This window comes from Anarhichas minor, unplaced genomic scaffold, assembly GCF_050575085.1.
Source record: "Anarhichas minor isolate MPS153535 unplaced genomic scaffold, ASM5057508v1 ptg000007l, whole genome shotgun sequence".
Taxonomy (NCBI): Eukaryota; Metazoa; Chordata; class Actinopteri; order Perciformes; family Anarhichadidae; genus Anarhichas; species Anarhichas minor.
In genome coordinates this window covers 1,753,436-1,768,623 of record NW_027466453.1, presented here as the reverse complement: position 1 = coordinate 1,768,623, position 15,188 = coordinate 1,753,436, and the positions used below count along the sequence as shown (strand labels likewise).

Below are 15,188 nucleotides of genomic sequence, written 5' to 3'. Positions count from 1 at the left end.
ACTGCAGTGACGTGAAGGTTGATGAAGCTAGAAGCAGAGCCTTCAGTTGGACTTTGTGCCAAAGCTTTGATTGGATGTCAGCAGATTTAGTCCACTTACACACAGAATGAATTGTTGTTCACGAGTCCTTTGCTCATGAAAGTCTATCATGTGATCATTTTTACTGTTACTGCTGTGTGTTGCTAGGATACCACAGAGGAATCATGAATGTCACTTCCTCCTATTTAGTTAGTTGAAGGTTTTACTTGGTAATCATCATATGAAAGTAATAAAAACTTTGCTCTATTTAATGTCTTGGTGTATTCCTTCTCATCATTCCATGTTCATTTATGGAGTGCTCGTCAGACACAAAGACATCAGTAATCATCCGGTCCTTCAGTAAAACCTTCTGTTGAGGTTTCCATCTTAACATACAGACCACTTTAAAACATCACTTAACTGTTCTGTTCACTCCTGGAGACGAAAGGCCTCCTCGTCATCCACCAGCATGTTTGTTACCTCTTGCACACTGCCCTGGAGACATGCAGCCCTTTGCTGTTTTCAGTGTAAAGAATCACTCTGCATCTGCCATGTCCAGCTGGTTTACTCCTCTGTTAATGCCAATAAGAAATGCTGTCGACACATTCAGCACTATTCACAACATATTAATAAAATGGATACTATATGGGTCACCGGGGCAATTCTTCTACTTTTACTTACTAGTTTTATACCTCTGCATGTTCTTTAATATGTGAGGAAACATATTTCTCTTCAGATACTGAAAACATTTAATGACACATCGTTATTTGTAGCTTCACTGCAGCAAAGGTCAACAGAGACGGCTTATTGTTTAGAATATTTTTATTGCACAGATATCAGATAAATCATTTCCACATTTATATACTGTATGCGAGGCAGCTTTTGAAAATAGATTAACACTTACTGGAATGAAGTCATTTGTTCAAGATTGGATTAGTGTTTGGTTCACAGGGAATCCAACAACATATGTGCAAAACGTGTGAAATAAATATGAACATAGAGCAGATGAACACATGAAATCAGTAAACGTGACAAGTAGCTTATCATTCAGTCACATCCATGCAGTAACCAGGGAATGTGACTTAAGTCAATTACACCGAATGGAGCAATAAACAACACAAAAGAGAGAAGCAGCCCAGCACAACGTCCACACCAATGCCCCTTCAGGTCACAGCAGAGTTACCAGTTTCCAGCTCAGAACGCTCCGATACGTCAACCTGGCACTTAAAGGGCCAGTGTGTAGGATTTCTGTGTATCTATTACCGGAAATATAATATAATATAATATGCATCACTGTGTATTCATTATTGTATAATCACCTGAAACTAACAACTGTTGAGTTTCTATTAGCTTAGAATGAGTCCTTCATTTCTATATCGGAAGCTGGAGCTTTAATGGACTTCACCTGTGTGAAGTGTTGGAGGGGAACTCCACAGCTGGTCCGGATCACAGTGTGTCTGGAAGGCCGGACATTGGACCTGGTCCACAAACACTGACGGTACCATCTGTCTCCAACAGGTTAGAGTTAAAAGATCACAGTGGGAAATGTTTTAATACTATGCATCCCCTCACAGCCGAGTCTGTTCCTCCCCTTCATAAGACCTTTTGCCCTCTCTTTGCAATACTGTTGCATTCCGGCTGCTAACAGTGCTAACAGCGCTAACAACAACGGCAACATTGCTGACAGTGTTAACCTGAGGAGAAACGCTTCCATGTCTGTCGGTCTGGACGGCTTTACCATGTGACCGTCGTATTAGAGCAGTGTAGAGCGGCAGGCGTGAGCTAACCTGTGGGGTACGCTCACGTGCACTAACATGCACTCAAAGCACACAGCCGGCCCGGCTATGTGAACAGAGCAGGAGAAGCTGTGATAAGCACACACACAGGGAGAGAGACTTCATTCTGTGCTCATTCCTCCTCTACATCTTTACATAGACGACAGCTGTGATATGTTAATGCTCTGAACACATACAGAGAACCTTTAAGTATAGTGAGCAATTCTATGGAATTAGTGAAACTGAAACAAATTCCCAGATTAAGGGGGCTGTCTTCTAAAAGAACTGCGTAGTGTCATCTAGGGGGCCATGGCCAGACCCAGTGCTGGACAGCTCCACTAGTACAGCTGGATGTACTGTGAATGCACAGATTACCTTAGAGTGGTCAAATCAAGTCTCATGTAGGTCCAAAAACACCCCACAATGCAACTCAACATCTTTTGTTTGACCCTCCTTCCTAGTAAATGCCCACTTCTTTCAAACGCTACACTTCCAGTTTCTAACAGACATTTGATCTGAAATGAGTGGGCTCCAAACCCAAACTAAGGGCGGAGCAGCCTACGTCGTTTAGTCCAGACTCCAGTCCCCCATGAACACAGCTGTTTACAGGACTCAGTCCGGTCACAAATTCATTCTCAAGCAGTTAATTTGTGGTGGGAATGTGAGCCGACCTCAATCTGACTCAACTACAAGACATGCTCTGCAAGTTTGACATAAAGGGCTCCCATAGCCAGGAGAGCTTTGCATTCTGGGATGAGTGAAAGCAACTGTTGTTATCAGTTGGCTGGAAAATAAAAGGAAGTTTTTTGGGCAGATACGAGCTTCTTGGACCTTCCTCCTATGTTTACTTTCCGACATATCTAACCAATGAGCAGTGAGGCGTGTCAAATTAGAGGAGTGCCCTTTTGAAGAAAGTACCATTATATTGTAAGGGACTGCAAAAAGATGAAGAACCATTGAAACTGCTGTGAGGGAACTCATCGGATAGAAACTGTGACCACTGTGACCTCTTGGTGCTGCTTAGTCCTCCAGCCCTGAGTGGACACTTTGTGCTCCACACAACAACACCGACGATAACCTCATACATTCTCATACTAAATAATCCAAAAATAAATTCTTATAACAAATCAGCAACAATCACATTCATTCATGGAGGAGTTCAAGTCGGTGCTGTGAGATGCAACACACACACACACACACACACACACACACACACACACACACACACACACACACACACACACACACACACACACACACACACACACACACACACACACACACACACACACACACACACACACACACACACACACACACACACACACACACAGAGAGAGAGAAATGTCCGTCAGCTGGCAAACACACCTGGGAATATTCATATCTGTTGGGGTTTGATTGGTTCCTTCAGCTAACATGCAACACTTGAAACTGAATGACGGGATGATAAATACATGTTTAAAACAAATGAAAACCTTCCCAGGATGTCCGTTACACTTGCGTGGTTAGTTTGCTTCTGCCGGTCTCTGGAGGGACAGGAAGTGGATCAGAAAGGTCTGTAGTTCCAGAAACTGGAGAAGACTGATATCTGCATGGATGGGAGGACAGAGAGGCGTAGCTAGGTTTATACACAATCACACATGCAGAGTTAAATGTCTACCAGTAGCCTTCACATAGTCACTGTATCAGCAGCCATCTCTAGGCCAGACGCCTGGACACCTGCAGCAGCAGCACAAATCGAACAACTGTGATTGACAGCAACGGTGAGGCTGAGTTAATCGCTTTTCTTTTGGCCACTTAGCAGCTGACCAAGTTGAAATAATATCATCTCATAAAATCACCTTAGAGGTCATAAAGCACCATTCACTATGTATTTAGAGTAATTTGTGTGGAAGTCCAATATTCACTCATCTTTGGTCTCCACCCACCAGGAATCTTTGGTAATATCATAATTAGATTTAATTTAGATTTTTGGTGTCACAATTCAATTGTCTATTCAATAAATTGAAGGAGGCACTATTTTCACTCACTCCAGTGTGTCTCAAACCATTCACTCATATTTTCAGTGCACTGAATTGCAATACAAGAGAACTGTTAGTTGAGTTAACGCGTGTGACTGAACACAAAAAAGCTACTTTTTAATTTAAACAAAGAGCATCAAGAATGAAATGTAATACAGTCTTCTGCCTGACGATAATGAAATGAGTAATCAATTCAATGACGCCCACTAAATGTTGTGGAGTTCTGAAACAAGTACTCTGCAGTGCTGTTAGTAATGTTACGGTCTATGCTGCTCCCCCGGTCGTTATCTCTGTTCAGACGCAGGTCTGTTAGAAGGAAACAAACTTGAGACAGTTATTTTATTCACCTGATCAGAGGTGGACCCAGGTTTTAAAAGTGAGCAAACAAACAGTTTGAACTGATCTGACCTGCTGCAGTTGAAAGGGACAGCACCTGCTAAACACGAGAAGCTGCTACCCGAAGGTTCCGTACACCGACGGCCAAATTCACAAAGAATGGCTATCAGCCGCTGACCGCACCATGAATTGTGCATCTCTAGGAACTGCTATGATGTTTTGCAGCCGAGTGCAATTTGCCCCTTTTTTGTTGCATCTGATTGATTTATACTTTGCCACATGTTGCCTTTGCCCCAAGAACACAGACGGCAGACCTCCAGGTCCTGACTGACGAGGTGCCGAGGCATTCCTCAGAACAGACAGAGAACCTCCTCATGATCCTTTTCTTTTTGTGCACGTTTAGGGACAGAAAAAGCTGCTCAATCCTTTTGAGCATTTGGCCCCGAGAGTAGATCGTTTGCATATGAAAATATTGATGAGTGCGGCTTTAAGAAGTCGTGTCACTTAAAGATTCATCAAGTGAGAATGAATGCTCAGAGTCATCTTGCAGGACAGACACCCACCTTGTCCTTGAGCTGCTGACAGAGCTGCAGCGAGATGGTGAAGAATACCAGCGTGTCATTGAGCCAAGGCACCACACACTCCACCTTGTGAACGTGGCTCACCTCAAAGCGGTTGTTGTTGAGCTCGCTGAGGAGGAAAGAGTTCCCAGCAAAGACAGATTAAAGGGGTCTCAGAGATACACATGCTACATGTGCTGCAGGTCCTAACAGAGCCCTGCCATCCACAAGTTAGGACTAATAAGTATTTCTTCATTTAAGTATTATCGGTACTTATTGTTTTCTTTGCATTGACTATATATCAATATTTGTATTTATTATTTCCTTAAATCTGTTTATGTATACATCTGAAGGAAGGAAGGACTTACAACATTGCTCCTGGGTTGTGCAACACTGAGCTTCCAGCTGGCTTGTAATTCTAAGATGAGACAAAACATGTAAACATCAGTCCCATGCTGCTGAGTGAGGCTTCACAACGTGTTGCAGAGCCACAAGGTCTGACCTTCATGGTGTTGGAAGGCAGGACATGAAGCTGGTACACGGTCAGGCACAGTTTGCTTAAGTTAATGTAGAAGTTCACCATCACATCCCCGGGCATGGGAGGAGTGAACATTTTCTGGAGATGGAAGGAGACAGACAGAACGGGTCAACAGAGGAATATGGACCCACAGTACGCTTACAGAGAGCACTGACCAGGTCAATGTCAGTACTTGCACTACTTGGCCCAAACTATGTGGACACTTATGATGCACCCATATGTGATGGTTGAACATGTGACTGTGACATTATGGGCATTAACCTGTAATAACCTTCTTATTTACAATGGAAACCTGACTGCTCTAATATTATCACTATTATACTATATTCTATTTGTAGAACTAGATTACAGTGGTGGCTGTTGGATTGTTTCATACTCCTGTGATCCAAACAGTTTGAATAACTCAATAACTCAATAACAGAGCGTTGTAAAGTCCAAAAGTCAAATCCATCAAGACGCCATCATTTTATTTATGTTGATGAAACTGATGACTTATATTGGCTAAAGATAAATGAATCAAAAAAGACTTAACTCATTAGTAAGCCAAATCACTTTTTTAAAATTGTGTTTGCAGATTTGTAATGTATGGTGATGACATTAGAAAGTAAGAGGAGGGGGCTGAGCTTTACTTAGATTGAAGTAGGGGTCTTCAATAAAAGAAGGTTGTGAACGACCTGTAATGCACCAGAGGATTCACGTCATGTTCACGTACTGATGCGGCTCACACAGATACTGGTCGGATGCAGCTTTTTATATTAGAGACTGTTTGAGTGGGATTTTTGAAAGCACTTTCAAAAGAAAAAGTGGAGTTCACATCTATCTGACTTCCTTTATGAGTAGTTCAAAAAGAAGCCATGTGCCGTAATCTAGAGCACCGAGGATGTGATTCATTGAGATGCATCGAGGCCGGTGAAGATTGACACCTCCAGCAAAGAGATACACGTTTGATTATTATGTTAAATACTTCAAATAAAAGCATTTAGGTAAAGTTAACAGGCTCTCGTTTTTTACTCTCATCTGTAAAACAAAAGGTAAATAGTAAGTGGACTGTACTTGTTTCTCTCTTTTCTAGTCTTCTGACCACTCAAAGCTCTTTAACACTACATGACATCATTCATCCATTGATGACAGGGCTACCATGTTGAGTACCACCTGCCCATCAGGACTAATATCATAAAGATGTTCTCTTCATTGGTACTATGGGCTCCACATACATTTGGCCATATAGTGAATGTCAGAATTCTTCACTAACAGAAATTCTTATCAAATATGTTTGTTTTTGTAACAAGTTTGTTAAAAAATAAGAAATATTGGCCAATAAATTGTTCATCTTTATTATCAAATGTGTGTGTGTGTGTGTGTGTGTGCGCGTGTATAATGTGTCTCTACCATCAGACCACTGGTGGCCAGCTCAGGCAGCGTCATGGAGGCCGGGGTGGTGAGGCGGTTCCGAGCTCTCGTCAGCTGGAGCATCACTGCATCCATGAGCTACAGCAGTGACAGAAACATGAGGCTAGGATCAGAGACACAGTAGAAGCTGGACCAGGCCATGGTTACCGTCAGGACACAGAGGACACACCTTATTAACCTCAGCCCCCGTCTTGAAGTGGTAGCTCTCGTCATGGCTGCCAAGCAGCTGGAGCGCCTGGTTCACATGGTTCCTGGCATCCTGAATCTGAAGGATGAACGGAAACAAGAGAGAGGTGGAATTGTCAGGATTGGAGTATTAATACAATTTGCATACAACAATTCATATTTTACATTTAAAGTACATCCAGACGGACCAGACATGAGTTATCAATATTAGTGCTGGGCAACGATTAAAATATTTAATCTCATTGTTATGGCAAAGTTCAATAATGAATTCAAAAGTAGTGTATTGCTCACTTTTATTCTAAAAGTACTGCTATATGAACAAAAGGTCAATAACAATTTGGTTTGTAAACACTTTAAACACAACAGGTTGTTGTTAGCAGCAGTATTCCCTTTACACAGTAGCAGTTCTATCTCTTCACTATCTGTGCTCAGTGTGTGACTGTATGTGAAACGTTCCACTGCTGTGCAACATGAATAACATGTTTCAGCACGTTTCATCTAAATGTCTGTCTTGTGTCTTCATGACAGTCAGAGCATGTGAATGCAGCTCTACTGTTCATCAATATAATGCTGTAACTCAGAGGTGATGATGGTGACCCAGCGATGTCCAGTAGTCTCCAGTGAGAGTAACAGCTGCTGCACGTTGTAACGCCGTGGCTTTAGTAGTCCTCTCCTTTAATACAACTCGTGTATTCTTCTTGTGACGGTGCCTCTTGAGGGAGGCTTATACGTGTCGTCATTCGTTGCGATCCTAAAGGTGCGTTCACACCAAACGCGACGCGAACGCACCTTGAGAACGTTCCTCAGACCGACATCTTCCACAATACTAACCGGCTGCAGTTTGTCTCCACTTCTCTGTAGCATTTGTTAGCTTGTCTTGCTTTAGTTTATCTATACTTCTCCCACACGCTGCATCAACGTAGTCTGCCGAAGACTTCCTCCACCGCTGCCAGTGCACACACTTTCAAAATAATGTAACAGACTGTCTCACCCAGCCGACGAAACTCTGGAAACGGAGCAGGCAGGTCCACATGGCCCCCTGCTGGCCGACCGTCTGCCGAACAGCCCTGAGCTGGGCTTCAACGGGTCTTCATCTCCAACCCACATCCTGTACTTGAACCAGCGGCGCTTTTCTCTCTGAAGTGCCGCGGAGTTAGCCTGCTAGCTAAACTGAGACAGCTAAGCTAAGAAAGTGCACACTCACAGTCGCCGAAGCATAAAATAGTCGTAGCGGTCCGTAGTCGGTGCATAAGAAACACCGCTGCCACCAATGTGACCGAGCGTCCTGGGTTCGTGTATGAGGGGCATTTATAAGACGGTAATAAGCGGAGTCGGCAGACCAGACTTCTCGTTCAGCCCACAGCTTCTCTGTTTATTTCTAAACCCCCCCGACCAGAAGCGGAAGTCGCCTTTTCTCTACGGCAACCCTGAAGGGACATATCATCTCCAATACAAAACGATAAACATGAGACAGTCTGTTACAATAATAATAATAAATAAAAATAATGCGTTAACGCGCGATAAGATAATTGTCGGCGTTAATTAATGAATGCGTTAACGCGAAATGAACGCGTTAACTTGCCCAGCACTAATCAATATACATGGTGAAAAACACAAAAAGGTTGGGTTAGCTCTCCTATGGAAGGCCAGTATTGATGTTAGATGATGTTTTGACCAATGTTTAGGAGCTACAGTAGGTATCAGGTTACACCGACACTGACCTTTAAATCCTGACCTCAGCTATGCTGGGTAGCCCAACTAGCCTCCAACAAAATCATCAGCAAACAACAAACATGTTGCCGTCACTGGACAGAAACCTCAACAGCAACATTTGACCTGACAGCTGATGACATCATGAATCTAATAGTTTACAAATGATTTCATTCTTCTTCTTTTATTAACAAAAAACGGTTTGACAGACAGAATCAGGTTCAAGCGATGGTGCAGAACTTCTTTGTCTCCCCCCTCTGGCAATGTGAGTAATTCAAGTGTAACTTCATATCAGGTCTGAGCCTCATCGACAAGCATGACTGATGACAGCTAGCTACAGTAGCTAGGAAAGAGATTACACGGTCTCAGTCAACATGTACATTGTAGTGGACAATAAGTCTTATAAGAGAAAACAAATGAGACTACTCTCACAGCATTAAACACTAACATACCTGCTGCAGTTTCCACAGCTTGTCCTCTCTGAACTGAAAATGCAACACTTGGCTGCTCTTTGCAACCTTCAGGTTTATGTCCTGTTAGGAAAAGCAAAACATTACCAAGGAACACATTTAGCTTGAATCATTGTTTCCTCTTGACATATACAGACTCAATGAGAAGTAGTCAAACTCACGGCCTGAGTCAGAGCCTCTCCCTGCAGAGTCAGCACCCCCTTCACTTGATCCATGCTGCAAATCAACACATCACATTTTGAGTTCAACATCACCAGAGGAGCAATAGGCAAGGGATGGCTTTACAGTGCGAGGGAGGGCAACCGATCTGAAGATTACAACGTGGAGGAAACGAGCATTCATTCAGGGACGCAGCATATTTCAGACTATACAGACACTTCCTCCACAGGGAGAAGACATATGGAACAGACAGGACCTATTCATTCTACTGAAGACACGCTATCCATTGTATTTCACTTATTATGTCCATACTGACTGTACAGCATTAAGAGTTACACTTATAATACAAATGTTCAGAGGTTTACGTTGAGCTGCCGAGGATGAAGTTTTCCTGTTTTTGCTGACTCTCCAGGCCTGGCGTCGGCATGGAGAAACGTCTTGATGCCTCCTGTTGATGGCAGAGAAAACTAACTATTACAATCAAATCTCAATCAGTGTTGTGAAGTCACAGCCCTTGAGTTGACATTGTAGATGCATCGTCTCAGGTGTAAAATTATACAGACTGAATGCTTCTGATCTAAGATTCTACTTCTGGTCTATAATCCAGTTACAGGTGTAAAAAAACACTGAAAATCCACGAGAGCTAGAACTGAGAGAGTCAAAGTCAAAGATCGAAGTCATCCCTTTGTAAGCTGGGGTGTCTGTTATAAATGTAAAGCTCCTCCAGACACACAGATGACTTCATACACATGTTTTCACAGACTAAGTCGTACTAACCATTACAGGTAAACAGATCTCCATGTGTAGAATAGGTGTAGTGGCCCTTTAATGCTGCGATTGTGATCGCAACATGTCCCAGCCCGTGTTACAGTGTTTACATGAAAGCCTGACATTTACCTTGAGGACATCTTGGAGCTGCTTTAGAACAGAATGTACTTCTTCTTTCAGCAGCCAGTTGAATTCCTCCTCCTGACAACCGGTCAAAACAAACATTTACCTTCTACGCAATAATACAGTGGGACACCACACTTTCACTTTGAGACGTATTCCTGCGATGATGACTATGTTCATACTCAGTGGCGGCTGGTCAATAGAGGGCGCCGCCCCCCCTTGAGCTACAAATAATAATAAAGAAATAATAATAATAAAATAAACTATAGAAATTGTCAATATTTGTGTTTTTGAAATATGGAATCACCCAGTAATATGTGTAAAATATGATATCTACGGTAAATATATGCTTTTCCTGCACGTCCTCTCCGCATGTGCACGTCTCAGCTGGCTGGGGCGCTGGAGAATCTGCCCAAAAGAGGCGGGTCTATGAAGCAGTTTAGCCAATTGCTGATTAAAGATATAAATGTGTGACATACAATTTAGCCAATCAGCGTCCTCAAATAGATTCAGCTTAATTCTGCCCCAAACTGCGCATTCTCGTCAGAAGTCTCTACAGGCGCCATTTTAACGACATGACAATGGCGAGCGAGACGAACACTAATTCTTCAAGACTCAACCCTAACTCGGTAAAATCTCTACTCCAAGACCCGTTTGAGAGGAGAACTTTGGCGGAGAAACTACAGGTAAAGGAGCTGGGCCCAGATCAACCTGCCCAGTGAGCATTTTTCCGTTGAAAAGACGTCTACGCCCAACGTTGAAAAGACGTTCAGAATTGGTTGAAAAGTGAAAGTTTTTTCGCTGACTATTTGTAGACGTTGATTAAACATTCATAAATATAAATATGGAACGATAGACTGTGTGCTGTCAACAAGAAGCTCCCAGGACATGGTAATGAGAGCAGAGCACATTATGTCTGTATGTTCATGTAAAATACGACTCTGTGTTTACTGCTGGAACACGCATGCGCACAGACTCTGTGCATTTTTCTAAGTTAGAGACGGCTGGAAAGACGGCACTATTTGAGCTAGCTAGCTCTTACTGAGTTGATGAGCGAAATGAACGAGCTGAAGGAATAAACGAGGCTTCACGCTAACGACATACTCTGTAAGTACTTGAACTACTTCAGCGTCGGAAATACACGAGGGCAAAACTGCCCCTAAGAAATATAATTTTGCCCCCGATATCACTAGGAGAGGGAAAAAAATGCCCCCATAATTTCCTCTAATAATAATGATAATTTAATGAACTTGTCAAAAACATCGTAGCCTATAACAGCGTTTTTCAACCTTTTCTGAGCCGCGGCACATTTTTTACATTAAAAAGATCCCGCGGCACACCAACAACCAAAAACATTACAAAATGACACCTTTTAGCATAATACAGCATATATGCAGGGGTGTCAAACTCAATCACAGAGAGGGCCAACATAAGAAATTGTGACTACGTTGAGGGCCAAATAGAGTCACCATTTAATAAACAGGATAGAAGGGATATTGGACTAAGTGCAAAAAGAATACATGTTTAGCTACATTATTTTATGCATATGTGCCAGAGCCAGATGTTTAGCATCTTTTCTTGGCTGCCAGTTCATTAATGTCTGAAGTCAGGTTCTGTGTTGTGGAAACCCTCACGAGTGAAGGTGTGCGTCAGTGAGACGACTCCTGTGTGGGTTTTTGTTCATCTTCATCACAGAGAAACGCTGCTCACACAGGTATGTGCTTCCAAACATGCAGAGCGTTTGAGCAGCAGCAACTGGAGATCTATCAGCTCCACAGGTGCTCTTTCCACGTAAACTGCAAACGGATTGCTGAGCAGTTCAAATTAAAATGTTTGAGCTGCAAAGTCGGTAAATCGCCAAGTGATCTCTCTGCCAAGTGCACCCAGTTTATCAGTAAAATGCGCAGTCGGGAACACAGCAGTGGAGACTTTTACTGCATCACACATGTCTGTGATCACACATGTCTGTGATCACACGTGTCTGTGGTCACACGTCCCCGTCCCTGAAGCTGCAGCTTTAGCGCAGTGAGATGCTTCGTTATGTTGCACAAAAAGCAGCTCACATCGCCACTTTTCGTCCCGGAGCTCTGTGGTGTGGCGGGCCAGTTATGATAAACATGATATTTTCTGTCGGGCCGTTGTACCGAGGGCCGGATATATGCTGACAATTTAATGACAAGTCTCTCAATGTGTTGATCCTTACGAGGCTTTTCATCTGGGTTATTTTGTCCAGGGCCCAGTTCAGAGTCTGCATTTTTCCTTTTCAAATATTTCTCCATCGCTGTTCGTCTCGTCACTGCAACCTCTCCCGCGCGTCATTTCATTCTACTGTCCTACATGAACACGGTCATTACTGCGCTACCTACTGCCACCCACTGGCATGGAAGAGTATTTATTACTTAGCTAGACACTATATTGCAGCTCAGACGCTCAATAATGGCAAAGTATTTGCAACAACTAAATAATATTTTATTGGACTCATTAAGTGAAATTGGACATTTTCCCACGGAACATCTGGCGATCTCTCACGGCACACTGGTGTGCCGCGGCACAGCAGTTGAAAATCACTGGCCTATATGACCCGGTCCAGTTGCCATAGAATGGTTTTGATTTTCGCCTTGACTGATGTTGCGTGTGCGTGAAGAACCGAACTTTCTAAACAAATAAATGGAGCGCTTCTTAATCAGACCTGAGACTGCGAGACTGCGGTCAACTCAGCAGACACTTAAATGTTAGTGCACCTACATGCTGAAATTCACGGTAAACGCATTCAAACGGCACAGATCGGGAGCGAGGACTTTGAAAGTTAGCGGAAAGATTAACGTGAGACAACATCCGGTTTCTTCAGACGAACATCCGGTTTTCAGAATAAGATGCCAACAAAGTATGAATTATATTCACATTAAGTATAAAACATGCTGCATCTCGTGAGTTAAAGGGAAAATACACCTAAATTGTGCGTATAGTGTCTTTATTCTTTGATTTGAGGGTTGCTGGAAATGAATAATACCTGACTGACAGTCAATTAAGATATTTTACTAAGTAAAAACTCTGAACTGAATTTGTACCTTCAAATGGCACATTTTTTAATTTTTAAGGTGCTTTAAAAATGTGTTTCTCAAATATTTCTCAAATACTAATGCATAAGTTCAGACAAAAATGGGTAATATCACAATATTTGAGGTGCTACAAAAATGTCTCTCAATAATTCCATACAATGACTGATGTATATGTAATCAAGGCATCGTTGACTTAATAATTGTTAATAGTTGTTTAAAAAATGTAATAACAATAAATAACCACAAAGAAATAAGAATAAAATTGAATATGATTGTCTGTTTGATTTTGTTCAAAAAATCTAAGAAAACACTTTGAATCTGTAGACTACTGCCTAATAGTCTTATTATTGCCATTTGATGACAATTGTTCATATACTGTAAGCCTAAATAAGTACAATTTTTTTTAAATGCCCCTGGATTTCAGTCAGTGTGGGCAAAAATTGCCCCCTAAAAATATGTAAATTTCCAACCCTGAACTACTTTATTCCAATATTGCAAACCTAAATATCATTACCATACCATTAATATCATGTTATGCTCACCATGCGGGCGAGGCTGCTAGCTTATAGCGTTAGCATGTTAGCTTTACTGTTACGAACATAAACATAGACATGTGTGTTAGTTAATGTTGGAGACACTTTCTTTGTGGACTGTCCCTGTAGCCCAACGTTATAAAATAGAGTATGTAAAATACACTACGGACAGCAAGTGGGGCTGTACACAGTTTAAATGTGGAGGACGCGAGTAAAACAAAGTAATGTACTAATAAGAACACGGTCAAAACATTGTTGTTTGGCTTATAGCAATATACAAACAATATAAAGTATATACTGTGTAATATCCAGGTCAGCATCATTCCGTTGAAAACACGTTTAAAATACGTCTATGGTCTCCGGTGAAGAGACCTTCAAAACTGGTCTAAAAGTCAATATGTTTTTCTAATACTTGTTTTATTTACAGATGTCCAGCTTGAAAATATGGCAGATCTCCTGAAACCGGCTCCTGTGTGGCCTTGAAAACGACTTTTAAAGCAGGAAAAAGAGATTATGGTTGTATATAAAGAACATTGTTTATATTTATATTGTGCTTAATAAATACAAATTAACTGTTGCCTGTGTCACTTGGTCTTTTGTCCTGTAAGTGGAAACGGATGATGTGTTACTATGATTAAGTATTTAGTTGCTACAAATTGATCTGAGAGCATTTTGACGTTGAAAACACGGTGACATTGAAATCACGTGTTTCCAGCCGTCTCTAACTTAGAAAAATGCACAGAGTCCGTGCGCAGACCTATTTCAACGCGTTTTCAACCAGAAATCGACGTTGAAATCCGCGAGCCCTGTCCACCTGCATTGTAGCGCGCGGATGCTACCGCAGCAGCCAATTACAGCAGCCGCTATGTTACTGACGTCCAGCCAGCTAATTCTTTTAAACTATCAATTACAAATGTCAACACGTTATATTAACCGACGGACGGCTCGGCCAGTGTAGCAGCTAGCCACAGAGCCAAACAGCGCAGTGTTTCCCCCGCAGTGTAGCTCACCAACACGGCTCTCTCCACTTGACTGGCAGCGGACATCCTGGGCAGCTCGGACAGAGATCTCTGCGTGTTGAGCATGTTGTGCAGAACACGGACACAAACACACGAATAACGCCTTAAAAACACGGTCCTCTCCTTGGGATGAAGGTCTCTCAATACCTAACGTCACTGGATTAGCGGCGGTTCTGTTGCCTTCACGAGCTGTCGGAAATAACCAAGCGCTCACATGAACGACCCACATCAACAGCAGATACAAAGGTAAAAACGACCCTTTGGATCAAAATACATGGACAATTGAAGGGACTGGGATCTCATAAGCATCACGTTATGTATTTACACCTGTGTATGGTTTCTGCTGTTCATGCTTCCACTGTGGCAAAGAACAGGTGCGTGCTCCATGTCATATGAAGAATCATCCAAAAACAAATGCATGAATGCTAACTGATGCCTTTAGTTATCAATTTCGATCAAACCAATGAGTGTATTGTGCTGTTTACGAGAACCTCATGAATGCA

The 15,188-nt window shown here is 42.3% G+C and overlaps 1 protein-coding gene across 1 annotated transcript; it reads right to left on the bottom strand.

Moving 5' to 3' along the window:
- Nucleotides 1-822: 822 nt before the first annotated feature.
- Nucleotides 823-14,892, bottom strand: rogdi (rogdi atypical leucine zipper). Its single transcript, XM_076082158.1, has 11 exons — nt 14,677-14,892; nt 10,081-10,152; nt 9,549-9,631; nt 9,186-9,240; nt 9,007-9,087; nt 6,828-6,923; nt 6,638-6,736; nt 5,213-5,326; nt 5,079-5,128; nt 4,714-4,840; nt 823-3,381 (listed from the first exon to the last, which is right to left on the bottom strand). The coding sequence occupies exons 1-11, from the start codon at nt 14,749-14,751 to the stop codon at nt 3,340-3,342; spliced, it is 894 nt and encodes a 297-aa protein (XP_075938273.1). The 5' UTR covers nt 14,752-14,892; the 3' UTR covers nt 823-3,339.
- Between the last annotated feature and the right edge of the window lie 296 nt (nt 14,893-15,188).

Bases quoted from the DNA above. Each gene is read 5' to 3' on its own strand.
- rogdi (XM_076082158.1), bottom strand. From the start codon at position 14,751: ATGCTCAACACGCAGAGATCTCTGTCCGAGCTGCCCAGGATGTCCGCT. The intron at 10,153-14,676 runs GTGAGCTACACT...ACCGGTTGTCAG, and splicing joins AAGTGGAGAGAGCCGTGTTG to GAGGAGGAATTCAACTGGCT. The intron at 9,632-10,080 runs GTAAATGTCAGG...TGCCATCAACAG, and splicing joins AGCTCCAAGATGTCCTCAAG to GAGGCATCAAGACGTTTCTC.